A 27769-nucleotide genomic window follows, 5' to 3' on the forward strand; every position below is an offset into this window, starting at 1 on the left:
AGGGAACAAGAATTCAAGATCGCCAGTCAGCCTCTAGAGTCTGTAAAGGAGTACGTTTATCTAGGTCAATTACTCACAGCGGACCCTAACATAAGAAAAATTTACAGAAAAAAGCTCCGTCGCATGCCCCCGCGCGAGGGACACGTGTAAATGCAGAACATAGTGGGGTTCCGTGGTGTTGGTGTTGTTGGTGTGGTGGTCTGGTGGTGGTGGTCTGGGTTGAGAGAGAAGAGAGAATCGTAAGTAGGTAACGTAAAGTTGTTGCTTCGGCGCTGATGTTGGATTGCGTCGAGGTACTAGTTGAAGGTATTGCTTCCATCGCTTATCAACTGCGACCGCCGACGAACGCAAGAGAGCGCAGGAGTTGACGAGTGGAGCCCGCGCCAACCCGCTTTATATTCCTAGCGCGCGTTAGAGGGGGTGGAGAGAGGGCGCGCTATCACGCCAGCACCTGCTGTTGCTGCGGTGCTTGCAGCGCCGGAGCGCGACTCAACTACGACGCTTCGCGCGCTGCACATGTGCTGCAAGCGTGATGCGGGAGAGGAGGAGTGGGGGAGAGGGCGCACCTGTGCTCGAACTGTTGCGGACGGACGGCGCACGCTACATGTGAGTTAAAGAAATGCTCTGCATTTAAAATAAAATTGGTTTGGAGCGCATACGGCAGGCATTGCCAAATCCTGACTGGGAGCTTACCACTGTCGTTGAAAAAAAAGTGTACAATCATTGCATTCTACCGGTGCTAACATATGGGGCAGAAACTTGGAGGTTAACAAGGAAGCTCGAGAACAAGTTAAGGACCGCACAAAGAGCGATGGAACGAAAAATCTTCGGAGTAACGTTAAGAGAAAGGAAGAGAGTGGTGTGGATCAGAGAACAAACGGGGATAGCCGATATTCTAGTTGACATTAGGCGAAAGAAATGGAGCTTGGCAGGCCATGTAATGCGTAGGATGGATAACCGGTGGACCATTAGGGTTACAGAATGCATACCAAGAGAAGGGAAGCGCAGTTGAGGACGGCAGAAAACCAGGTGGGGTGATGAAATCAGGGAATTTGCAGGCGCAATTTGGAATACGCTAGCGCAAGACAGGGGTAATTGGAGATCGCAGGGAGAGGCCTTCGTGCTGCAATGGACATGAATAGGCTGATGATGATGACGACGATGATGATGATTTGGATCATCAAAACAGTGATGCGTTTATTTAGGAATAGCATCGATCCCTTAACAGCAGCCACATTTGTGCCTACAAGCCTGGCAGGTGACAGTGGTCTGCCTTTTCCCGTCCTTCGGCTGTGGCAGCAGACGACGACGACGAACGCGTAAGTAGTGGCACGAGCGGGTGCTCGGACTCGGCACGGCATCCAACGGCACGAACGCAAACCTAGGGGTGCCAACGAGCCAGCTACGAAAGAAGACGACGACGCTCGAGCCAATGCTGATAGTTTTTTTTTTTTTCTACACGCGGACATGATCCTGGGGGAACTAGCCCTTAACAGCTTCGCTGTAAAGGTTTAGGACGAATGACAAAACAGCTGCTGGAGTCCCACCTGACATGGCTGCGGTGGCAGTCGATCAACGACCACGTGCGCTGCAAGTGCGCTGCAAGGACTCTTTCCTGCGATTGCTAGAAGCGATTGCTCGGTGCTACCCAGTGTGAAGGTACAGTCAACCACAAAAGTTTGCGGACCACGCGAGCGCGTGGCCAAGAGCCTCTTCGCGACACTTCCGCTACGTCACCAGCGATCGACAGCAGCGCTACGTTGAAGACGCATCCCTCCTTAAATCTATGGCCTGTCTATTTTCGCACTGTGCGCAAATATTTTCTACCTATCTCAACGTGACGCGCTCTTTGTTAGCCAGGGCTACTTGCTTATATTTTGAGAGCAGAATATCAGTACAAGTAATCAGACAGCGTATTCTTCGGCTGTTATCAGTTCTATTTTCGCGTAGCCACGCTGTTTTTTTTTTTTTTCGTGAGTGCGTGAGTGAGCGGTGAGGCAGCCATGGGACACAGATGCTTAGTCAGTAGGCAGAATTTTTCCGTTCCTCCCCCATCGCTAAGTGACAGTAGCGGCCGGGATTTGATCGCCTGCGCCCAGCTTTTGCTGCGCAAAGCCCGAACCACCGCGCTGCTATAGTGGTTACATTTAGAAAAATAAGAAATAATCGGGTGCGATGACTCTTTTTATAACCCTTTGCGACACGGCGTCCTCGTTTGGGGACTCGAACTTCGGAGGCGCGTCCCACGCCACGTGTTTCTTCAAATGACCTAAAACTCAGTGTGCACATTCGTGTCCGCTTCCTGATGGGACAACTAGCGGTCAGTTAACTTCATTGTCCTGCGTATTGCTGCAGATGATCACTTTGCTGGAGACACTACCATGTTAGACAATCGTTCGACGTGCCGCGTTCCAAGACCAACGTCAAGAGTATTTTTTTTCTCCGGTCGACACGAATACAACCGAAAAAGCAAGTGTGCATGCGTTTCGGGCCTAATAGTTGATTCTTTTTATGCAAGCATTGAAGCTGACGGATTTCAGAATAATTAGATAATGAGTTATACGCTAATTAATTTTTTTTACTGAAACTCGCACAAAACAGTATATTGCTTGGTCTTCTATTCTTGGAATGTAATAGTGAGCGTCTTGAAATGATGCCATGCGCATTTGCAGACAGTGCATCATAATTCGTGTCTGAAGGAGATGAATTTATTCATATGACATTTACAGAAGTGTCATGCAACATAGGTCTCTCAATGATCTAGTAGGAAGTGAAATATCCGCCGTTTTCTAGCACCTTATTGATGCGTGTGGGCATCGACTCGTACAAAGATTCAGTAATCTCCGGTCGACCGCGCAGGCTTTCCCATTCTTGTGCGATCGCTTGCCACAGCGTATCGGCCGTGCTGCCGCGGTTGGCTCGTGTGGACAGCCGTTTCTTCAACATGCCCCAGACATTTTCTATGGGATTCAAATCGGCGCCACATGGAGGCCACTCAAGCTGGCAAACAGCATGTTCTTCTAGCAATGACTGGACGATACGTGCTTTATGGATCGGGCTGCGGTCGTGTTGAAAAAAATAGCAGCCGTCGCTGAAGGGACCGTCCAGCGCATACGGAACGAGGTGTCTAGTGATGACGTCGCAGTACCGTGACGCAGTGAAGGGCCCTTCCAGACGCACAAGGGGACCAAGGCCATCTTTGCTGATTGCTCCCCACACGCTCACGGAACACCGTCCACTGGATAGAACACTCTGTGTGTAATTAGGCAGATATCTGCAAGAAATAGCATACAATTGGGTTCCAGCGGCGCGTCTAAAAATGTTGTGATTCCTCTTGCGTATGAACTTTATAATGCTGTTATAGAGTTGCAATAGAAAACGTGCAAACATCATTAGATAGTACTGAAAGACCCACTGGCAGCTTTTAATTAGCTTCAGAGTAAGTAGTACTATGAAACAATCGTTAATGTTTTCAACATAATACCACTACAGAAAAATCTCGTAATGTCCAAAAGCTCATTTTACGTGAAACATGTTGTGATGCAGAATTAGCTTCGTGAATTAACTGCCAATACACTGTAAACACACCTGCAGTTTAGTGGACGCCAAACCCGCTTCCGTTGGTCCCAGCGGGTGGAAAAAGTTGACTCGTCGCTAAAGATGACATCGCCCCATTTCTCTGTTGTCCAATCTTTCATTGCTGTAGCGAACATGAGTCGTTCTTGTAGCTGGCTGTCTGAGAGGCAGGGCTTCTGTGCTGCTACGAAAGACTGCAGGCCAAGCTCACTCAGCCTTCTTCTTACAGTCTCAGACGATACCGTGAGCGAGAGCGCTTCTCGGATATCCTCTGCACTTTGAAAAGGATCAGCCACGATAGGCGGCCGTAATCAGGCGGTCCTCTTCCTCAGTCGTGGCCCTTGGACGCCCACTGCGCTCCATATCTGTGAATCTGTCATCGTCGCGGAAAGCTTGAATAATCCTATTCACGGCAGTCCGGCTCCTGTTGGTTCGGCGGCAGATTTCGCGCTGAGGTATTCCCTCTATAAATAAACGCACAATGTGCCTTCTTTCGTCAAGTGGAACACGCAGCGGCATCTTTCCAAATAGGCAATCACCACGTGGCCTGAAGCAAGTCTACTACGTTTTCAGCGACTGATGCGAAGATGCGCCTATGTGTGAAAGAAAATTTTCTATGCATCCGCTTTTTCTTTATTTTTGATGACAGTGAAACACCTCCCTACCCTTTCTCTCAAGACGCAGAAGCAGCAACACTCATTGGACCAAGATGCTGCCAACCAAAGTGCGCCAGTAAACGTCGCGTAAAAAAATCGTCGCAGCGCTTCGTGAAACTTATCTACCCACTGGCACACCAGTCGACAAAGGTTGCAGTGATTGCTCCGATACTGCTATCAAGCCAGATATGTGGCGGTCTTATCGCAGACAGCGCTCTGCGTCAACACAACGAACTAACAATGTCATGCACGGGAATAAAAAATTAACAGGCAGGCGAGTACCAAGAGGGCTCATATCCGGGAGAGCGCCCCTGTCGCCGCTAGGTGGCGTACCGCTAGGTGGCGCGGATAGGCAGTCTGGCACGCGCTCGCGTGGTCCGCAAACTTTTGTGGTTGACTGTACATCACAATGTAAAAGGAAATAAAGCGCAGTTTTTTTACCCTTTGCTTGTATTACTGTTCTCCGGCATTCCTGCGTGCTTACACGGTAAGCGCGCGGCAAACCACTCCTGCGCTTGCGTACGCTCACTTCGTTTCGCAGCCTTACTTTAGCGCGAGTAACGACATTGAAAGTCCAGTTCGAAAAACCGCATGGCAAACCACTTCGACACTTCTGCGCTAGCAGACGCTCGCTTGGTTTCGCAGCCTTCAGCGCGAGCAACGAGCGAGCTGTTGAAAGCCCAGTGCGGAAACCAGGCGCACACGAGCCTGCGCTCGGAAGTGCGCGCGCATGCACGTAGTGAGCCGCGCAGCGGAAACCGAAGGATCAACGGAAAGCCCAGTGCGGAAACCAGGCGCACACCGGTCTGTGCTCGGAAAAAATGAGGGCGCGAGCACGTAGCGAGCCGTGCCAATCCAACCCAGAAGCCAAAAGAGGAGGGAGAGTGCCGTGACGTCATCGTGTGACGCTAAGCTCAGCGTTACCCAGGTTTCAACTCGAGTTTCTGAACCGGAACGTTCATGATAGACATGTTCGATTGGGTGATGCCCAACGACGGTGCGCCAATTCTCATTTTGGGTGCAATATTCCCTACAGCAGACCCACCATACTCACAGCTTCGCTGGCTTCCATCTTCATAGTAGTGGAAGGGCTCTGAATTTTTTTAATTACATGATATTATGGCATGCGGTGACAACCAGTAGGCGCAGGACTAATCAAACGTGTTGTCGTACTGCAGATAGCCTGAGACTCACCTCAAGAAACCGCTAGGCACAAGGGTGTCCTTCACTGGAAGCCTGAAAGCGGCGCAGCATCGGAAGCAGCCCGCAGCTACCCACTGCGCCATCAACCCGGAGACTTGCCGCGACGAACCGCTAGGGGCAAGGTGCCCTTCACCGGAGGTTCACGGAAGGCAACGCATCGGCACCACCCGGAAGCTACCCACAGTGCATCAGCGAGAGTACAAAAGGAAGCGGTCGACACTCAACGGAACATTTGGCAGCGGTGACAACCAGTAGGCGCAGGACTAATCAAACGTGTTGTCGTACTGCAGGTTGGTGCTGTTTTTTCTGTCTGTTATACACGCGTTTTATTTTCTTTGTCACCGCTGCCAACTTACTGTGTCATTTGGCTTATCGAATTTATTTTGCACATTTTGCACTTTCTACTCTTTGTGATGTCACAGAAGGATCGTGATGCACGCTCTGACTTGCGCGAACTACGTGCTGAGATGAAACAAATGAAGGAGGGACTGGAATTCATGGCAAAACAATTTGAAACAATGAAACAACAGTTAATGGAAGGGCGCACCGAGAGAGAAAGCTTAAGGAAGGAAAATGAGAGGCTGAAGGCTAAATGCAGTGAAAATGAGTCAGTCATTGTCGAACTGCAGAACCGAGTTGTTCAAGGTGAGCAATACTCGCGCAGATCGAATGTTGAAATAAAAGGGCTCGTTGAGATGGAAAATGAAAACATCACTAGTCTTGTAGGCAAGATTGGTGATGTCATTGGCGAACCCATTTCTGCTAGCGATATAGAAGTGTGCCACCGAGTACCGACTCGTGAGCAGGGCAAAACGAACGTTATTGTACAGTTCAAAAGCAAGCAGAAACGGGACCTTGTCGTCGAGAAAGCCCGAAAAAATCGCATTAGGAATCGTAGCGTAGGAATCACCAGCGAAGCACAAATCTTCGTGAATGAGCATCTCTGTCCAACATTGAAGCGGCTGCTTGCACAGGCAGTTGCAAAAAAAACGGGAGAATCAGTGGCAGTTTGTGTGGACGAAGAATGGAAGGATTTTCGCGCGCAAGACACAGTCCAGTCAAGTGGTACGCATTGAAACAGATTCTGACCTCGGCAAGATTTCCTAGGGTGCTTATGGTTGTAATCTGTGTTACTTTTTCTTGTACACGCGATGTGGTATCAAGAATTTTGTCTGCCATGTGAACTTAAACTTCCGGCGCAGTCGCAGGGCATGTTCACTGCTATTCACCTTAATGTACGTTCCGCCGCCCTTAAGCTAGATGAGTTAGGCACATTCTTTAACGAGTTCAACTTCCTGTTCGACGTGATCATGTTAACTGAAACGTGGTATCACGAAGCAAGCGATATGCTAAATATGATTGACTACAATCACTATTTTATCAATCGAAGTGGCTTCCGTGGTGGCGGAGTGGCAATGCACGTATAGAAACACATGCTCTGCGACATAATCCCGGAATTCACCTGCATTACAGCTGACTATGAAGTGCTTTGCATAAAGAGCAATATCAACATGTATGTGGCGTTTTACCGCCCACCGTCTGGTGATATGAGTGTATTCTTGTAATTTATTGAAGAAATATTAGAATAGTCAACATTTCATCGCTATAACACTGTAATAGGTGGCGACTTTAACATAAACCTTCTGAAGGATAATTTGACCTCCCGGGAATTCCTTAACAAACTTTACGCTTCTGGCTACAATAGTGTCATGAATACGCCGACACGCGTAACGACAACTTGCCAGTCCATATTAGACTTGTTTATCGTCAGCATAGACACTGATGTAGCCGCAGCTGGCACGGCATGCGCCTGCGTAAGCGACCACTGTCCTGTCTTTATTGCTTTTCCTAAAACTACTGAAAAAGAAATAACTTGCCATGGGGGGATATCGCTAAATATAGATGTATGTCTAACAAAAATATGACCTCATTCCGTATGCGTATGCTCAGGGAAGATTGGTCTTCTGTTTATGATAAGCTAGACCCAAATGAGATCTATCGTGAATTCTTATCTATATTCACTAGTCATTACAACAAATCTTTTCCTTACGTAAGCGCCAAAGCTAACAGAAAAAGAAGAAAACCTTGGGTAGGGCGGGAGCATATCAAAATGATCAAGAAAAAAAGTCGCCTTTTTAAGAAGTTTTTGCGCACAAGAGATATTAAGGAATTTGAGGCCTTTAAAACTTACAGAAACAAACTAACTGCGGCATTGAAAAAGGCAAAGACCTCCTACTATAACCACATGTTTTCTGACATCTATCGACGGCGCCCAAACCAAGTATGGAAAGCCATCAATCAGGCACTGAACCGCAAAGCGGGTCAGAATACTCTAACGGAAATGACCATTGGCGGGAACAAACTTTCCGGTGTGTCTTTAGCTGAGCACTTCAGTGGGCACTTTTCTAATGCAGTGCAACCACTGGGAAGCATTGCTCATACTCGTATTGCTTACCATAATGCTGATACATTTTTTCTCGCACCTACAGATGAGGCAGAAATAGTACGTACATTTCTTTCCCTAAAAAACAGTAAAGCTGTCGATGTTGATGGATTTCAGGTAGAAGCGATTAAGCACGTAATTGACCTGCTTGCTCCTTCTCTAGCTTACGTGTTTAATCTAGTCTTTCAGTCTGGCTGTTTCCCAAATCTCATGAAAATCGCAAAAGTTTCTGTTATATTTAAAAGTGGAGATATTAATGATGCTAATAATTACCGACCAATTTCAATAATACCTGTATTCTCTAAGGGATTAGAGAAAATAATATTCTGCCGCGTAAATAGCTTCTTTAACAAACACAATATACTTTCAGAGTATCAGCATGGTTTTCAACGTGGTAAATCTACACAGACTGCGCTGTTAGCTCAAAAAGAATTGATAATTAAGAACATCGAAGAAAAAAAGTTTACGCTTGGTGTTTTCATTGACTATAGCAAGGCCTTCGATACCCTAAACCATTACATTTTACTAGGGAAGTTTAACGCTTATGGGGTACGTGGTGTAACTAATGCATTGTTTAGTTCATATCTGTCTGAGAGGAAGCAATGCGTTTCAATTGCTAACTGTTTTTCTTCTTCTAAAACCATTTCTTCTGGCGTGCCTCAAGGAAGCATATTAGGACCAATGCTCTTCATTATCTACATAAATGATATTGTTAAGATAAACAATGATGCCTCATTCCTACTCTACGCCGATAAAACTAGTATTTTTGTTTCTGGACAAAATACAACTGAAATTGTTGCCAGAACCCAAAGTGTACTTTCAGATGTGCTGCAATGGTCCACTGCTAATGGGCTACGAATAAATGCGAAAAAAACAAAAGCTGTTTTTTTCAGATCCCGAGACATGGAGGTAAACGTGAACCAATCATTAACGCTTGAGGGAGAACCCGTTGAAATAGTAGAGCAACAAAGTTCTGGGTGTGACTTTTTCTGCTCATATGACATGGACTTGTCATATTGAATCACTGACCAAATCATTATCGCGTGCTGCTGGTGTTCTGTCACGATGTAGGCACTTTCTTCCAGAAAAAGCTAAACTTCAGATTTATCATGCTCTGTTTTCTTCCCATATAAATTACTGCCTGTTAGTCTGGGGCACCACAACCCTACGTAACAAAAACAATTAACCTATTGCAGAAGAGAGCACTTCGGTACATTGAAAACGTCCCGTGCAATAGTTCTACAGGTACATTGTGTGCTCGTTATAAAATAATCAGTGTGAAACGCATATTCGATTTTCGTTTGATGTATGCTTATTTCTTCGCAAAGGAACAATTCAGAGCGTTTATTAAAGATTCATCCAACATAAGCATGCATTACACGGATTCACGCACCCGCAGCGCCGACAGGTGGCTTGTTCCTCGTTTGCGTACGACCTATTTTTTGCAGTCTCTTAGATTCAAAATGCCATCCCTACTTAATAAATATGAAGAGAAAGACGCCAACTTTTCTACGTTTACAAAAAAACAAATGCGTGAATTTTTTCTAACTTTTTTATAATATACTGTTCGAACACGATCAAGAATGCTTCATTACTCTTTATATCGCGTTTATTGTTTTCGTCATTTTATATGTGTTCACATGAACTCCGAATATTTCAGCTCCAAAACACAACCGTCCTAGAGTGTACTTATATATCCTCATTTGTTCTACTGTTCCATTGTTGTATTTGCACAACCTCTTTTTTAATTTTTTTTACCTGCATCTTTTTTTTCTCTGTTGTTGTAAATTTGTTTTTGAAAGTATGCATTTTAACACCGCTGTCATGTACGTGGGCCCTTAGGCATTTTCAAGTGGTGTTATTACCGCTTTTCGCCTAAGGGACCCCCAACTGTCGTTGGAAATAAAGATTTGATTGATTGATTGATAAGATTGCATGTAGCCGGACACTGCAAAAATTGCGATTTAGCTCAGTCTATAAGGCGTGTGACATGGTTAATACCCTGGTAGTGTAGTTAACGGTCCATATTGGTCGACAGCATTGTAAACATGGTTAGCGAAAAAGTAATTTTGGTACGCCTAAAAACCGAAAGAAAAATATCATTACGCCTGCGTCGCACGGTTACAGACTCAAATCAACAGCAGATTTACACCTACAAATGAATACTATTTGATACCGTCAACCACACAAGCACGTTAAGAAAGTTAGAACATTACACTTTTCAAGAACGAACCTTAGAATTCTTTTCCAGTATTTGGCTCAACCGGGAGCAGAGCTGAATACTAAGAGCGATTCGTCATCACTAGAAACAGGATTTTCAGGCACTAAAGATGTGGGCTTTAGGCGCCTAAAACAGGCACCTAAAGTTTTATTTTTGGCACAATAGGGGCCGATATGGAAACTATAAATTGTCGAAAACTGCAAGTTGTTTCATGCATTAAATCTGTGTAGCCCATTTTAACGCTAAGAAAATTGACATGATATTAACTTGTTAGGTCTGAAACAACCAGCCGCGCTACAATCCAGTGGCTGCGATGTTGTGCTCGTGAAGTTCAGGATGCGCCTTCGATCCGGGCTGCTGCAGCCGCATTTCGATGGGGACGGAACGCGAAAACGTCCGTTTGCGTAGCTTTACTTTTTCACGACGGCATGCCTCAATAATCCGGTCGCGGTTGTGTTACGTAAAACATGAAAATGTAATTTAATTTAGTTGTCAAACGCAGTCACCATGTTATGCAAACCATCACATTACAGGGCTTTGCTGGGCACACGAGAGGCGATATTTTTTGGCAGTTCTCATTCTGCAGTCGACACGTCTTTATATTAGTTCTGGCGCATGGAGGAGGTAGCGTATTCGTAAAACGAGGTAGCTCGTTTTAAAATATTCGTTTAATGAGTGGCTGCGCTCAAGCTGAAAGGGTTTCACAGTGCAAGTTCTTGGGCTAACAAGAATGCCACCTGTTTAAGTCCATATTGACGGAAGTAGACGTCAGCACATTTATAATTTACGGTTGTCCAAACTTCATTTTTACATAGAGCAAAGTGTCAAGATTACACAGAACTTCATTCCAATTGTAAGGACGTCGGGCGTTGAACCTCTCCCAAATATTTGTTGTGCATCTCGTGTGCTGACGTAGAACTATCACACGCGCTCACACGTCACTTTCAGTGAAGCAAGCAGATACGAGACTAATTTTATATTTCTCCCAGAAGAAATCTCGCCCAGAGGAATCACCACTGGGACTCTGTCCAAGGTTGCTTTGCCTATGGGCGATTCCCGATAATTATTACCACACACGTGCAACTCAGCCGCATAGAACTACGACCACGTCGGTGTCTCAGCGCTAGTTATGTGCGTCTGCTTAAGCCCAGATTCGCCCATACAATTTTTTTGGCCACTTACAGATAAATATTTCCATCAGAGCACAGAAACCCATAGCACAGCTAGAGCTACGAAGTGCAAAATCACAGCAGCATTACGTCACTAAAGGGACCAGGGCATTCACACCCCGTCATTTACTTGGCAAGATTTGCTCGTTGCACTCGAAGTACGATACAAAATAATACTTTACATTCTAATGAGAATGTATTTTGCAGTGACTTAAATACAAACTCGCCGCCACGTCAGCCATTTCATTGTTTCAATATCTCAGCGGGAAATCTACCTAGATGTGGAAAATTTTACTATTTCCCTAAACAAGGCCTGAGAACCCTAGATTAAGGAAAGTTATTTAGAGCTGGCAACACTACAAATGGCGCACGACTGGGACAATTGGTTCTCTGCGGAGAAGCCTTCGGCCGGCATATATGGTGTAGGAATATATCACAAATTAAAAATTGATTGCCACGCCCCTTTTGACTATTCAACTTGCATACTCGTGGTATAGGTTGCTTCTTCCGTTAACGTGCTTGCAAAATTTCATCTCTGCCGTTTTCGGTAACTATATTTTTTTCTATGTGCCGTGTACTAAATGCATTTTGTGCCCAAATTTCTTGTAGGACGGCCAAGCATCCAACAGAGATAGTGCCTGTTAAAATCGCGTCGCGCTTGCCCCTACAAAGGTCTGTTCCTAGAGCACAGAATGTTACTTTAACGTTACGTGAACTGCACCCCTTTGTATCACCGCACCGAATTGGTTGATCGCGATCGATTTATTTCCGTTCCTATCTCTTGTCCCGTCGTCGGAGCCCGTTCAACCAGTTCAAAGCAAACGCTCGCATGCACGCGTTTCATTTCCAAGATCTCACCGTGTATGCCATTGGCACGGCCACGGAGTCGATGAAGATCTGTGTAGCGCCAGTCTTGTTCTTGCTTTTCTGTAAGAAATGAAAGGGTTTCGTTTAATTCTAGAAGACCGCTGTGTTACATTGAGCACGTGAAAAGCACCGGGGATCATTAAAGCACACAATAAGCTGGGTTTTAACGTAACGACTGGTCGGATGCCAGCATCGCCAAAACGCGCAGAAAGAAGGAAAAATCGAGACAACGGAGAGCTCCCCTTCGGTCTATCTGCTTTTTTGTCTGTCCTGAACTTTCACAGCGAAGCTGTTTATGGCTAGGCTTCCGTGCAATTTTGTTCTGCGTGTGCAAAGATGTGGGCCGATCCTGGTGATAGTGCAGAAGGAGTCCAAGCGCAATGGCACATACCCCTGAGAATTCCGGGTGGTGGCCTCGGGGACCTGTAACGCACCCTTGAACTGCCCTTCTCACACCAGGGACAAAGAGGCCCCAGACACAAGGGTGAGCATAGATACGATCAGATCGTAGCCCAAAAAGGCGACCCGCGTCGACCATGTCTGCGTTCTCACCGCCCTCTCTTTGTCGGCGTTCCAAAGGCTTCCGTATCTAGTCTCCTTCCGCTCTCGCGTGGTCGCGGTGCCGTCAAAACGTCACCCGTGTCTAGTTTCCTCTGACTCTTCGGGGCGGTGGTCCCGTCGTCCATGCCAATGCATATAAAAAACTCAGATCCAAGTTGTCATTCTCCATTTTTAATTTCGCTCCACTTCTATCGTCCCAATGGCGAGGCCGCGTATATATAGTCCGGGCGCTTGGCGTCTTCTGCACTATCTTCATCGGCGGTGTTTGCCGCTCGCCGGCGACGATTGCATCCTCGTCTCTGTTCCAGCCGTCGCTTTTCGCAGGCGCGTTGCTCTTCGCGATTTTGGACTATACACGAATATGATGCAAATAATATAATAATAATGGAGGGGCTACGATAATTCGTGTGCGTACCTATCGTCACGATGACCACCGATCAAGACAAATATGTGTTCGTACCTTTGTTCAAAATTCTATGACACCTCTGTGACATCTGCTAAGGAGTTTCACTGGTCATCCACCTTCAGAGAGCGGAATGGTTCATGATTCTAATGACTACAATTCCAAATCATTCTGGCCAGCGTCGTATTTGGGATTATGACAGGTAAATACCACGGGTCTTTACCGTTCTAGGTTCTTTCAGTGGTGAGTTCGGTCCAAATGGGGAAGTGCTCTAATGCTTCCCGTTGATGAAGCAGCGCCTTTTCCCACAAGATCGGACTAGTGTGGATAAGCGCCCTCACATTGCCACTGCGCCTGCGCAGTGGCCATGACGTCCTGCCACTCTTGCCTAGGTCGTCGGATCGATACGAGGCCGCGTTGGGCGCATTACAATACAGGTGCAACACAAAAAACGCGGCGCTATCCAGGAGATCTCTGAGAAAGTATGGATAAGGGAGGCGAGTTGCACCAGCAGGTTCGATTGGGTTTTTCCGAGCGTCAAAGAATCTTGCGAATACACGCAAAATTGCCGTGCGACTGGCCGCTTGAGGCACTTTGCGTGTATTTGTGGGCTTCCTTGCCAGTCGGAAACGCATTTTTTATTTAGTACGTATTGAGCAATAGAAAGATGTATCGCGAGATTATCAGGTTGCTCTACAATTTTATCATTTACACTGTTCATCTAGTATTATTTGCGAAGTTGGCTAACTAATTAATAAATTCACGCTAATTATGTAATTAGGTGGAATGCAAAAAAGTGACAGGCCTGCGCGGCAGACGCAGCACACTCGCAGCGTAAGCTGGTTGAGCGCCGCAATATTAGCTCCAATTTCGGCACCACGCACAACAGGGTGTTCGCGGCAGGCTCTAAGCCTCGATTTTGACGAGAACGATCTGAACTGTCCACCCGGCGTCGACGCCGAGCTGCGGCTTGTAATGCTCTCTGCACAGCAGTCAGCTGAGCCCGATAATGCCTGGTTGTAGCCGCGCACGTAGCTCTACGATTCCCTTCTTCAGCAGCGGTTCGTACCTTGCGAAGAGACACCATAACGTGTACCGAAGAGGTAGCCAGAATACGTGGCGCACATCTACCATGGGATCGCGTTGATTGCGCGCCTCGTCTGAATCGCATCTCGTCGTCTGCGCCTGTGCACGCTGCGTTTGCAGGCACTTTAACTAGATGGCGCCACCATACTGGCGGAGGCTGTAATCGCGTTGATTGCGCGCCTCGTCTAAATTGCATCTCGTCGTCTGCGCCTGCGCACGTGGCATTTGCAGGCGCCTTAACTAGATGGCGCCACTATACTGGCGGAGGCTCGGGTCGTCTGAGCCTGCGCTCCTGCCTATAGCGCGCGTTTATAAGGCATTTTTCTGCTGCCTGCAAGCAAGCGCTTGCGTGGCTCAGTTGTACGGTATCAGACTCTCGCGACGCGAGCCTGGGTTCGATCCCGGCGGAGTCCGGGTCCCTTTTTTCGCATTTCCGGCGATAGCGGTTACGCTACAGCAGCGGCGGCACCATCACGAACCGAAACGGCTATTGGAATGAGCCAACAACCGCTTATGCTCTAAAATAATCTCAATATCTCCAAGCAACGGCAAACAACATTACCTCGGTTCTGTCCAGCTATACGTGGCATTTGCATATTTTTAAATCTTGGTGCATGATAATTGGGACACTCTGTATGTGGCAACTTGTATCGTTCAGAAATGTTTGTGTTCGCCGACCCCACTGCAATCTCATTTCGTGACCCGGGCTGTAGGCCTCATCAGGAAGCACGCTTTGCCTGTTTCCTTTTGCCTCACCTCATTGATATGTTATATAGCTTATGTATACATGCCTGATTAAAGTCAGTCATCGAGGGACTTTCCAAACATCCAAAAGTACCTTGAAATCCGGGATGTCACACTCAAGTACGGCGCCATGTCTACATCTTCAAATTCAAAAATGTAAATGCCCTCTATTTTCTTCGCGAGGAATTAACCGTTTCCTGCCGTAAATGTATTTACTAACAGTCCTGAAAGAATGCTATACCCAACTTAAGTTGTTTCTGTGCTACTGCTATAAATGTTGCATTTTTATAGCACATAAAGAATTGTTAAAAATCGACTGTGGCAGGTATCGTAATTGTAATTCTTGATTACTAGAAGCGGTGGACATTACTAGCACAATATCATCGACATAAGTAATCGAATAATTACCAAGAATCTGTTAATTACCTTTTGAACATTACGGCGCTTGAACACCATGGAGCATATTGCAATGTACGAATTGTAGCCGGTGAGCTTGCATGGCATATTAAACTTGGAACGAATTGCGAAGAACGCACGGGTTTCTAGATATGTGGCGCGAAACTGGCGCGGTAAATATTTTCTATATTGTTGCACTTAAAAAGCTCGAGATCCGTTTTAAGTATTTGTGGGATTGCGGAGTGACAGCTCCCAGTACAGATTACCAGAATATGCATATTGATTCCTTTGGAAAATAGCGAACCAAAAATGCATTACAGCGAAGTCTTATAGGGGAGCCGCTACCGCATCTGTAATCCGGAGATCCGTGAACCGTGATTCATGAAGCCTGGTCAAGTGGTCCGTATGCCGAGCAGCGGCTTTTCCTGAGGCAGGCAGCCTGCTTATATAGCTGTTGCTGTTATCGAGGCCGTTGATGTGCCCCCAGTAGTGGAAGGTGTGTCTCGCCGAACGAGGCGATGGCGCGGCGAAGCCTTCGGTATATAGAGCTGTGCATGCAGTTGTGGCTGTAGGGTATCGCCATACATTGAAGCTGAAAACCAACTGAAATGCCAAGGCATTTCATCGCACACTTGGGGAACGACTATTTCAAAACTGGTGTCAGCCTGAAAATTTGTTTCAAGTGGATACGCCTTGCGAGCTCACCGGCTGCGATTCGTAAATTGCAAGATGCGAGAGAAATGCGTTAGCATTAAGTCGCACCTCTTTCAGGTACCGGTTGCACGATTGAAACCGCGTTCACCAAATTGCAAAGTTTTTCAGGAGCTCAATCGATACATGCCCGGCCTGTTCGAGCAGCGAAGTGCAACCGATGGTGGCCCAGAGAAGATTGCCGTCAGATGCACTACATATGCAGGGTGTTCATTATTTAAGTTTCACGGAATTTTTAGAAATCGCCAGCGGCAGGTATCTTAATTCTTATCATTGAGCTGGGTTATTCGATAAGGCGGACATTAGCACGAGAAATCGACAGACATATTCAACTAATTAAGCAACATTTACTAATTAACTTCTTAGTTAATTACTTTACGACACATATTGCAATTTTCGAATTTTAGCCGGTGATTTTGAAATTAATTTCGAGGATGACACCAGTTTGGAGATATGCGCCATGAAACTCACCGTAAAAATGCACTGTTGTTCCACTTACTTCTTCACCAAAATGCTGTTTTATGAATTGAAGCCGAAAAGTAACTGGAACGCCCACGTATTTTGTCCCACACTTTGTGAAATAATATATCGAAGCTGGTGTCATCCTCAAAATTCATTTCAAGTGGATGCGTCTTGCAAACTAACCGGCTACAATTCGTAAATTGCAATATGTGTCGTAAAGTACTCAACTAAGAAGTTCATAAGTCAAATTTTTGGTAATTAGTTGAATATGTGTTTCGATTTCTCGTGCCAAAACCACGATCTGATTATGAGGCACGCCGTAGTGGGGGACTCCGGAAGATTTAGACCACCCGGGGTTCTTTAACGTGTACTTAAATCTAAGTACACGGGTGTTTTCGCCTTTCGCGCTCGTCGAAATGCGGCCGCCGTGGCCGGGACTCGATCCCGCGACCTCGTGCTTAGCAGCCCAACACCATAGCCACTAAGCAACCACGGCGGGTCTAGTGCTACTAATGTCCGCCTCTTCTAATTACCTAGCTCAACGATAAGAATTATTCTTCCTGCCACAGACGATTTTTAAAAATACCGTAAAGCGCAATTTTGAACACCCAGTATATACATATTTAGAGACATGTTCCAAATTGTCCCTTTCACTCTATCCCTACCACGTGACCTCCTTTCCACACTTCACACACATTTTTTTTTTTACACTTTCGTACTCCTTGTGCTGATGCATTAAAAAAACCCTGTAGGGGAATCCGGCTTCCGAATGCATGTCGCAGTACGCGACAGAGAAATGCCATGGTTTAGCATGGGCGGGCTCTTTCGCTCTGAGCAGCACTTGCCATAAATCGGGGTAATGCGGCATTAGAATCTGTTGGCAGGGAAAGCAATGGCAAGGAGGGACACTTACGGGGTTAACAAGCTTGCGGAAGCAATCGATGCCGTCGAACACGGGCTTCCCCTCTGGATCCTTCTTGGTAGGCGGGAATACTGACAAAAAATTGAAAAAAAAAATATCGGCAATCAGTAGTGACAGACGGAAACGCTACTTGGAGTCACCTGATATAAAAAAATTCTGACAGTCACAACTTGGGCGTAGAAGTGTCTGACCTATCAAGACTTCGTGCAACGAGATAATAAGATAAAATGACTTTTTGCTGAACATTGAGTGGCTATCCTATAATTTTCTTTATTTTTTTTCACAGCAACAGTGTTGCTGCAACGACTGCTGTCATCTCCTACCTTGGCGTTAATTACTGTCTCGCGAAAAAAATTAAGTATACAAATACGCACGAAACGTATTATCAACAAATGGTGTAGCAAAATAGTGAGGCGGTACAGCTTGACCAACTATAATACGTACACACTTGAATCATGACGCTAAATAAACGACGTCCTGGCGTCCTTATCGCGATAAACAAAGCCATCCGCTCCCCCCCCAACTGTATACAGTTCTTCCAAAAACTTTGTAAAATGCATGACGAGTCCCTGCAAAGCGGGAAAGGCACTTTCTGTGGTTTATCGGCCTCATAGAGCTAAATGATTATTGATATTTTGTTCCGTGCTCTCCACTTTCCTATGACCTTTACCGTAACGGTTTTGCTATTAAATGCCTCCGTATTTACATGAGTATTTGATGTTTTGCCCTACCTACTTGTTTACAATAGATATGTATTTTACTACGTATATACGCGTGTTTTTGTTTGTCGTAGCCCGCAACTCCTCGATGTAGAGATGGTGATGACAAAGTCAAGCAGATTGTCCCTTGCTGTTCTCATCTCCAACACACTGCACAAGGAATCCCGGCAAACAGTGCACGTCACGGTGACAGAGGTAGTGACACTTGTGTTTCTCTTACCATAAGAAGCCAACAAACAAGACACCAAGGACAGCATATAGGGAAAATTACTTGTACTTACGAATTAAATTAAAGAAATGATAGAATTGTGGGAATGAAAGTGGATAAAAAAACTATTTTCCGCAGCCGCAGGAACGATCCCACGTCTTCGCATTACGGGTGCGATGCTCTTGCCAGCTGAGCTACCGCGGTGCCGTTTCCCACCCACTTTCTGGGGTATTTATGTTTTTACTACTACAATTAACCCTGCGAGTGTTAGCCAGCGCCATCACTCACAAACCTTGGCGGCGGATGTGGAACATCCTTTTTGCCGCATGCAGGCGTCACGAGCACGTGGTATTTTTGGGTGAAGGCGACGGGGCAACTGGTCATACGGGTCAGCCCACGATCACCGGCTCACCCGCATGACGAGTTGACCAGTTGGCTATCACCTTTTGACCAGTTGACCAGTTTCCGTTGCCTGAAAAAGCCCGCGAATACACGAAACGTGCCTCGAGCGGCCAGTCGATCGCGCGGCAATTTTGTGTGTATTTGCGGGCTTCTCTCACGCTCGGAAGAACACTCATGTAGCACGTATTGAGCAACAAGCTGCATCGGGAGTTTTTTCATGTTGCTCTAAAATTTTTTCATTGACACTTTTCATCTAAAAATAATATTATAGACGTTTATTAATTAACTAAGAGTAATGTAACTGGGCGGGATGCGAAAACAAATAACTTTAGTATCTCAAGGGAAGGCCAACAACATTACCTTGGTTTTGTCCACGCTGGTGCAATCAGCATCGAAGCAATGCAACGACACACCGTATTGCCACCGCCAAAACGTGTCATGTATGGGGCGCATACTGCATCCGGGGCTCCTCTCTCGCGCTCTCCTCTGAACACGAAGCGCCACCGTATACGGCGCCGCCGTAAAGTGTGCGCGTGTCCCAAGCTGGCGCCAATGAGGTTCACTGGTAAAAACGCAGTGTCGCAGACCGAGTTTCCCAAGTTGGACCAATGGTTGGCTTCGAACCCGGTTCCCTGAGCATAGCCACCCTATAAGCTCTACCCATTATACCATATGGGCTACCGGGTGACTCAAGCTGGCGTGAAAGAGGTTAGCTACGTTACAAACACAGACAAACATGTACCGCAAACTGGGTTAGGTTCCCAAAAATGCTAATCGCATAAAAAAGTGCACATACGAGGATGTACTCACCTCTGGCGAGTATCATCTTGAACACTTCCGAAATAATCTTGAAGTACAAGGCTGGAGCGTTGTGGTGGCTGCAAAAAAAAAAAAAAATGTCACGAGACAGCCACGTATCTGCAAACACAAATTGTTCTGCGCAGTGTGCTATACCAGTGGAAAGACTGCGAGCTACTTTGCTTGTGGAGGAACCGTGAATGTTTTGAAGACTTGTCTGAAGCACTTTATTAGGCATATCTTGGAAGCTTAGAGTACCTTTGGCTAGGTTTACCTATATGCTCCGATTCCGCGCGGCGCCTTGACCACAGGGCATAGTTGATTTGATTCTCCGTTCTAAAGTGAACACGCCCTCCCCCATCAGAACCCAGGGTTAGAGCTATTTCGCTACTTATTCAGCAACAAAACGAAATCGCGTTTGTATAAACTACACCTATTAGGACGCCTAAATCGGACAAAATTGAACTGTTATTTTACAACCCTCTGTAATATACCACTAACTTCTTATAAGGAAGGACCGCCTGTTGGGCTAGTTGTCTAACAGTTACTTTCAGATACATTGCAAATAAGTACGCATACACACGAAGAAGAATCGACAGACGGAGACGAGGACTACTACCAAGGAGCTTTACAGGTATCTTCGTAAATATTGTAACAATTTCAAGTAAACTGTGAATTCGTATAGCAAACTTGTTCGCTTAGATGCTCCAACCGATGCGCAGTTTACGAAACTGCGACAACCATCTGTTGTTCGTATAGAGTTTTGCATTTTTAAACTTGGAGCCTACATTTTTTTCAACCTGACAGACTCTTAGGAATTTTTTCTAAAAAACTTGAGAAGTTGAACAGAATTTTATTTGCTGTAGTTACATTAACCTTTTCAAGGGCAACAAATTTCATTCAAATCGGTCCAGCGGTCGCCTAAAAAGTTTTAAATAGGGAAATAGGAGTTGGCTACAGCGTGAATTGTGCTTTTTCCGAAGCGCGGCTGCTTAAGTAGACGTGCGGAGGTTTAATGCGCTTAGAACTTTCTGTGGGCCTAGTTGATGCATACTTGACAAATGTTTCACGCTTGCGTCTAGATTTTACGGCCTATTTCATCCGAAACTGCATCATCCCGACTGAGTTGTTATTAGCGCCTGTCCTGTGTTTGACCTTCCTTTTGTGCCGTTTCGCTTGTTTGCGCCTTAAATTAAAAAAAAAAAAAAAAATTGTCACGTGTCATGTGCATTTAGGTGTCACTGATATGTCGGTATTCACGGACCTTTGCTATGCAGTAATGCTAAAGAAAATAAGCTGTCCGCTCTGGATATTAAGCATGGAATGCTTTTAGCTCCCGTTGTCGGCGACCTTCAAATGACCTTCAGCCAAAAGCCAGAGCCGTTATCCGGGCACTCAAACGAGAACATGCGGGCATCGTTGCGAGAACAAAACGAGATCATCCGGGCAACCAGTCAAAACTTAGGAAAATGCGGTCTCTGGCCCCCAACCATTTGTACAGAACCGCATTACATGCGCTACTGCCCAAACAAGTTACAAAAAATAGTGCTCCCGATTTCTTCCTAATGTTTGCTCGCAATATCACTCAAGCTGCAACTTCTAGTACGCTGAAGCTTTATTTGTCATTTCCAATAGCGACTGTTCAAAAGGCAGATACAGTGCACAATACAGTTGGTTGTCATCTTTTAGCGCTTAAACAGGGTTGCCTGTGCTGCTTTCAACGCCAGAGGTCGGTGAGTCGGACACCTACCTAAGGCCGCACACTTGAGCTCTCAAAATGGAACAGCTAGCGTACAAGAACAATTTGCAGCAGCGATAATGAGACTTACAAGATGCCCGGGACGTAGGGATGGAAGTTTGGTGGCATTGTGAATCCGTAGGGAACGTCTGAAAGTAAAAGGGAGACCAAATTGAGAGTCCACGAAATGCGCACGGTCCTTTAAAAAAGGGTTAGAAATCGCTTTTTGCAACAGCGCCTAGTAGCTTTCAAATTTTTCTACAGCTGTTCAGTTCGGCACATAAGTCCACGCGAAACACACGGAGACAGACACGACGGACAAATACGTGCTCTACCGCAGCACAAAAAAAACGAAGTGCGATAATGTGTACCAACCACGCATTTCGTCAACCGACGCTTCACTGGCCGCCGTTCGAACTGAGAGATGAGAGGTCGACATTAAAGAAATGAGCCAGCGTGCGCTGTCACCCGGATGCATTATTTGCATTTAAATGCGCGAGCATTTATGTGCTTACCCAACGAGGAAAACCGTCCATCCGTCCATCCGTCCCGTATGACGATCGCTTTCAAGATAGTGCGCGCAGCAGGGAGCGAATTCACCTTCGTGCTGCCTCTCACTTCAACACGAACTACGCGGCGAGAACACCGCGCTCGCGAAGCTATCAGCACTCACCGCCCTCTGCCCCTTTCGTAGATCGCTTTCAATGATACGGGTCCCGCGCGTTTCTCTTCAACGTGAACTAAGCGGCGAGAACACAGCGCGCGAAGCTAGCAGCAGTCGGCGCTCTCTTTCCCCATGGCAGATCGCTTTCAAGATACGGTCCACGCGATCATGCCATGCACAGCCGCAGCCGGAGTGCGGTTTGATCACGGGTTATAGTGGTTCAACGCGGATGGATAAGGCTCTAAAGAATAACGGCTTATAATGACCGGAACGTCATCAGCGCACCTGGCGCAGCCACCCGCAGTACTTTGCTCGGGTCCTCAATTCACCCTGCGCCGCCGTACGCCGCAGTTCGTGTCGCCGCAGCGCTGTCGTTTGCTCTGGCCGGATCAAATTTCATAACGTTGACAATGACACCGGGCCGCGTTGAGATGAAGCAGCACAATGCTTACGCATACTGCGTAACTCCCACAGTGAGTTTCCGCGTGATTTTTTTAAGGGGCACTAAACCGAAAATAAAAACATTTGGAGCTCAATAAATTAATTACCCCTCCACAATTAACGTTGCAAACTCTCAAGCTGATAAAGTCGGGAAGGCTGGAGGGAAGCTAAAGTGGGAAAGAGGGAAGGGGCTGGAACAGCGCCTCCTAGATAGCAGGCCTGTGCACTGTGCTTTATGACGTCACTGCTACATGGACCAAAATTTATATTGTCAAGCGGCGTGACGAAAGCGGTGACGTCAAAATCACCGCGGCTTACTTGGGAGCATCCCCATTACATGCTATGGCAGTCAGGCACAGTAGCATGACGTCATGGATTGAAGAGCACAGGCCTCGGTGCTATGTAGAGGCGTTCGCTGAAGCAGGCCTGTGCAATCTGCGTTATGACGCCATGCTACTTGAGCCGAAATGTCTATTGCCAAGCCCGGCGTTATGAAACCAGTGTCGTCAAAATAACCGAGGCTGACTGGGGAGCACCCCATTAGATTCTATGGCAGCCGGGCATGGTAGCATGACGTCATGGATTGAGGGACATGCACAGGCCTGGTGCTATCTAGGAAGCGTTGGCTGGAGACGACCGACCCTGTCAGTGCGAAGAGTTGCCAGTCAGTGCGTGCGACAAAGTTCAGCAATCATATTTTTTGTACAGCGAAGCTGTGAGCCTCTCGGTGGTCGGCTTTTTCGTGTCCCTCCGTTAGGAGAAATCATCATCATCAGCAATGGCTGATACCCCCCTAAGCATGCAAAAAAAAAAAAAAAAAAATGCGATGGCTCATCCTCCTCGTAATGCAAGAGGCTACAAGCGCTCAGCAAAGTGAAGTGAACAGTCCATACCATTCACTGAAATCACCAATACAACACACGAAACAGCATACGTTTCAATAAAGAACAAGCTAGAAACAAGCATCTGGACCATAAATTAAGTAATGGCCCTCCGCAGTTGTAGCGCTGGTTTTGCAACAGCGTCGCTGGAGATACACTTTCGATGGACCATGATGGCGAGTCAGTATTTTTCTGCAATGTCGCGATATACAAGAACCGTGTGGCGTAGTAGCCCAACTAACACGGCTTCCAATACGGATAGAAGTACTGTGAACAGTTAGGGCCCAAAGAGAATTAGAAGCGCGACAAAAACGAAACTGCCTTTATGTTTATGTCAACACAGCAACACGCAAGAAAGTTCCGCAGCATTTTACACTCCTGTAACACGTGAAGGCGAAGCCTGCTGCACATTTGGTAATGCGCCGTCTCGCATCGTCGCGTTGCTGCGTTCGCAGTTCGGCTTCGGCTCGTTTTCGACGCTTAGTTGCGGCATCGCGCGCTCGAGTAGCGGGGTCAGACTCGCGTCAACGACGTTTCTCTTCGACTTGCATCCTCTCAGCAGGGTATTGAAACATAGGCAGTTACTGTATGTTGTATGGGTCAATTCAACGACAGTATGTGCTGTTTGCTTCACTTTCCTGATCGCTTGTAGCCTCAGCCTTACGGGGGTATGAGTCATTGAGAAGGTAACGTGCTTTTTTTTTTGTGCCAATCGACTAGACTCCGCATTTCTGTACCTTGTAGGCGTGATTCCAACGAATGTATGCACTGTTCGCTACACTTGCCAAGTGCTTGTAGCTTCTGCATTACGAGGGATGATCCATTACATTTTTGCTCGCTTACGGGGGTATGAGCCATTGCTTATGATAACGATTTTTGTACCACTGGACCGGACGACGCGTTTTTTTTTTTTTTCAAGGCCATCGGAGATATGAGCCACAAGGTTTTCGCCTTAAGGGGATGGTGCAAACGAGCTTTCGGGCATTATGGAAAACAAACCTGGTCTATTTATTGTTGTTCAGCAGAAAAGAAAAAAAATACGACAAAGTCGGGACATTTAACCATACTACTGAGTCAGGACAGGGCATTCACAGTCAGGACGGGACATTCTCTCGAAAAAGTTGGAACTCTGTCGCTAAATTCGAGACGGTTGGCAACCCTAACAAGAAAACTGAAACAAAATGAAAATAAAAGAAAAAGTAACACTATACCGCGAAAGAAGGCTTCATAAGCTAGAAACGATACAAAAATCAATGACCGTCGGTGACGGCGACCATGACGTCCCCGATTTCGGCGGCGTCTGAACTTAGCCAAGTTTCAAGAACGTTTACTGAGCGACAACGGCTCAACATGGGACGAAACAGATTTAGATGCCTGACATCACAATGACGTACCGACGCTGAGGTTTCGACACTAAATCAAAATAAAAGCCAGAAAAATTCAGATTGTATTTAATTTTCTTGCTTTACTAATCAAGCCTTTCCGCCCAATTAGTTACGACATAGTTTTGAAGGAATACTGACTTAGCATGTCCCTTCAGTGAACCTCTTACACATGACGCATCGGTAAGCCACACATATAGGCCCCTAAATTCTGGGGTCTTACGTGCGAAAACAACGATCCGAGTGTGAAGCACGTAGTAGTGGGAAAATCTGGAATAATTTTGACCCCCGAGGATCTTTAATGTGCACCTAAATTTAGGAACTTATCGAAATGCGGCCGCCCTACACAGGATTCAACCCTCGACCTCGAGCTCAGCCGCGCAACGCACACGTAATGCTCTGTGGTTCCCGTGGTTTCTGCGGCGAATCAGCGATAGCGAGAGCAACGCAGAGAACAGGCTACACGAGAGCTTCTTTCTAGCGTTTGACCAACCCTATACGCATGCGTGAGTTGCGAGAGAGAAATCTGGCGAACCCTAGTCACTCGGGCGCACGTAACATGAGGTCTGCCGCTTCGCGGTGGGCCTTCTGCGGCCTCAATATTTTGTAAGCGTCACTACTGCCAATGCTAGGGTCATCGGCTTACACCTACACGTTTGAATACAAAATTACCGTCCCTTCGAACTAAAAGGTGCAAATAGAGGCGAAAATTTAATAATTCAGCAATATTTCAAAAAAAGTCACAGGCCTGCGCGGAACAGTCACAGCGTAAGCTGGAGGAGCGGCTCAAGAGTAGCTCCAATTTCGGCACCAGGCACAACAGGATCTTTGCGGCAGTCTCTTCGCCTCGTTTTGACGAGAACGATCTGAACAGTCCGCCCAGCGTCTACGGCGAGCTGCGGCTCGTAATGCTCTCGGCACAGCAGTCTGCTGAGCCCGGTGATGCCTGATTGTAGCCGCGCACGTAGCTCTACGACTCGCTTCTTCAGCAGCGGTTCGTACCTTGCGAATAGACGTCATAATGTGTACCGAAGAGGTATCCAGAATACGTGGCGCACATCTCAAATCCCTTGACCCGTGGCATGGTACGTTGTTGTTGATGATGAACATGATTATTTATTGTAATCTTCAAAACGGGCTGGTGACAAATAGGCACCTAGCCTTCTAGAGTTAACCAGGTCCAGTTACATGCAGCATGCAATCGTAATATGCAAACTACATGTCCGGCACGCTGCGTTTGCAGGTACCTTCACTAAATGGCGCCGCCATACTGGTGGAGGCTCGGAATCGCGCGCCTCGTCTGAATCTCATCTCGTCGTCTGCGCGTGCGCACGTTGCGTTTACAGGCGCCTTAACTAGATGGCGCCATTTTACTGGCAGTCAACGCGATCCCGCGTTGACTGCGCGCCTAGTCTGAATCGCACCTCGTCGTCTGCGCCTGCACGCCTGCCTAGGTCGCGTTTATTGACCCTTTTCGCGGCGATCCCGTGGGCGCTGCCATGTTTGATCACGTGGTGACGCGTCCATTGCTTGCCTCAACTGCCTCCGTTGCCTCCTTGTTTACAATGGAAGTGTATGGTGCCGGCGCGGCTTAGAAAACCTCTATTTTCGGAGATATCGTAGACGGTGACTAGGTGGACGACACGAAGCTTTGATCACAGCTTCAGAGAACGTGCAAAAGCGCTTTAGGAGCTGATTAAGCTATGTCCAAACGGTGCAAGCAACGTATATGGTGCTTGTTCTAAAAGCAAGACTAAATATGTATTCCAAGCTATCCCAGCTTTCCGATTATGAATTCAGCCAGGATTAGTGTGTTTTGCTATTTGTTCTTTATTCGGCAAATATTTTGAAGCAGTGGCTTGTCAGTTTCTGACTCAGTGAAGTTCCTCGGTGCGGCCACTAACTGATTATTTCCTGCTTAATCGCTCGCGGGTGTGCTCAGTTCCGATAGATATGTTCTTGCTGCGCACAATGCTTGAAACGTAGCTGTTTTGTACATTGTAATACCTTGTAGCAAATGTATATTACAGCTAGTAACTCGCTTACTCTTGTGGACCGTCAAGAAACATTCAGCTTCGACCATTCGTGCGCCATAGGCGTAGTCCGTCATTTATTGTGCGTATAAAGTGCGCATATATTCAAGTGTGTGCCCATTCACTTATTCTTGATACGTCGGCGATAGAGTGGGCTAAGTTTTCCTGCCATTTGGGACAGATGTGTATAGATAATGTGCGCGAAACTTACTATGACAGGAAGCGGCGCTACCCCCTTTGTCATTGTTTAACGAGTGGTACTCACTCTTGCCGACGTTCTGGGGATGAAGCCCTTTCTTTGAAGGTTAGCGATACAAGGCTGGCGGATGAGCAAATTTTTGTATCCTCGAGGAAAGCCGTACATCACTAAGTGCCGGTAACACGTTATGACAGTTGCAGCAGCGGTCCGGGAACTTGGCCACACAGATTCATTCTATTCCTTAACATGCCAGTCACTATTTTTCCAGCCAACTACTGCACACGTCTTCAATCCACATGATTCAATCTAGCATGATTGGAGCACAGTGTGTTAGCGAAAACTCAGTTGCATTTCCGACAGCTGCTGATCGCACAGAAGCAAGGTAGAAGCAGTAATGGTTTCGTATTCGTGCGCGGTCGCTGAGGAGAGGTATGGCGCGCCGCCGTGAGCGCCATCTCGTTTCTCTAAAACAAACTGCTCCGCGAAAAGGGTCAATAGAGAATTTTTCCGCTGCCTGATAGCAAGCTCTCGCGTGGCTCAGTGGTAAAGGATCCGACTCCCGCGCAGCGGGCCTGCGGTGACCGTGTACTTTTTTCGCATTTCCGGCGATGTGAAAAATCGGAGCGCTGTAAAAAAATGGCAAGTTTAATCGATTGAACTCACGAGTTGAAGCGAGGACGTCGCAGTCATGAGGGCGGTTACGATGCCAGGAAACACGAACGGCGAACGAGTTTATCAGGCAGTATTATATCCGCTGTCACGCAGTACTTGTCTAGGGACAAGTACTGCGCGTTCTTCGTAGTAGTATCTAGGCAAAGGTAGATTTCGAGATTGAAAAGTCACCATATTTCTCTTAGGTCAAGCATGCGCACAAAAGGCAGGAA

The 27769-nt window shown here is 46.7% G+C and overlaps 1 protein-coding gene across 1 annotated transcript in view; it reads right to left on the bottom strand.

Moving 5' to 3' along the window:
- The window catches only part of LOC119445968 (uncharacterized), a 46595-nt gene that overhangs the window by 8572 nt on the left and 10254 nt on the right, over nt 1-27769 (bottom strand). The window contains exons 5-8 of the mRNA XM_037710271.2: nt 21377-21434; nt 19560-19627; nt 17412-17491; nt 12127-12195 (exon numbers count right to left, since the gene is read on the bottom strand). Of these exons, the coding sequence (XP_037566199.2) occupies nt 12127-12195; nt 17412-17491; nt 19560-19627; nt 21377-21434 (275 nt within the window). The remainder of the gene's footprint in view (nt 1-12126; nt 12196-17411; nt 17492-19559; nt 19628-21376; nt 21435-27769) is intronic.

The sequence above is a fragment of the Dermacentor silvarum genome, chromosome 3 (assembly GCF_013339745.2).
Source record: "Dermacentor silvarum isolate Dsil-2018 chromosome 3, BIME_Dsil_1.4, whole genome shotgun sequence".
NCBI classification, from domain to species: Eukaryota; Metazoa; Arthropoda; class Arachnida; order Ixodida; family Ixodidae; genus Dermacentor; species Dermacentor silvarum.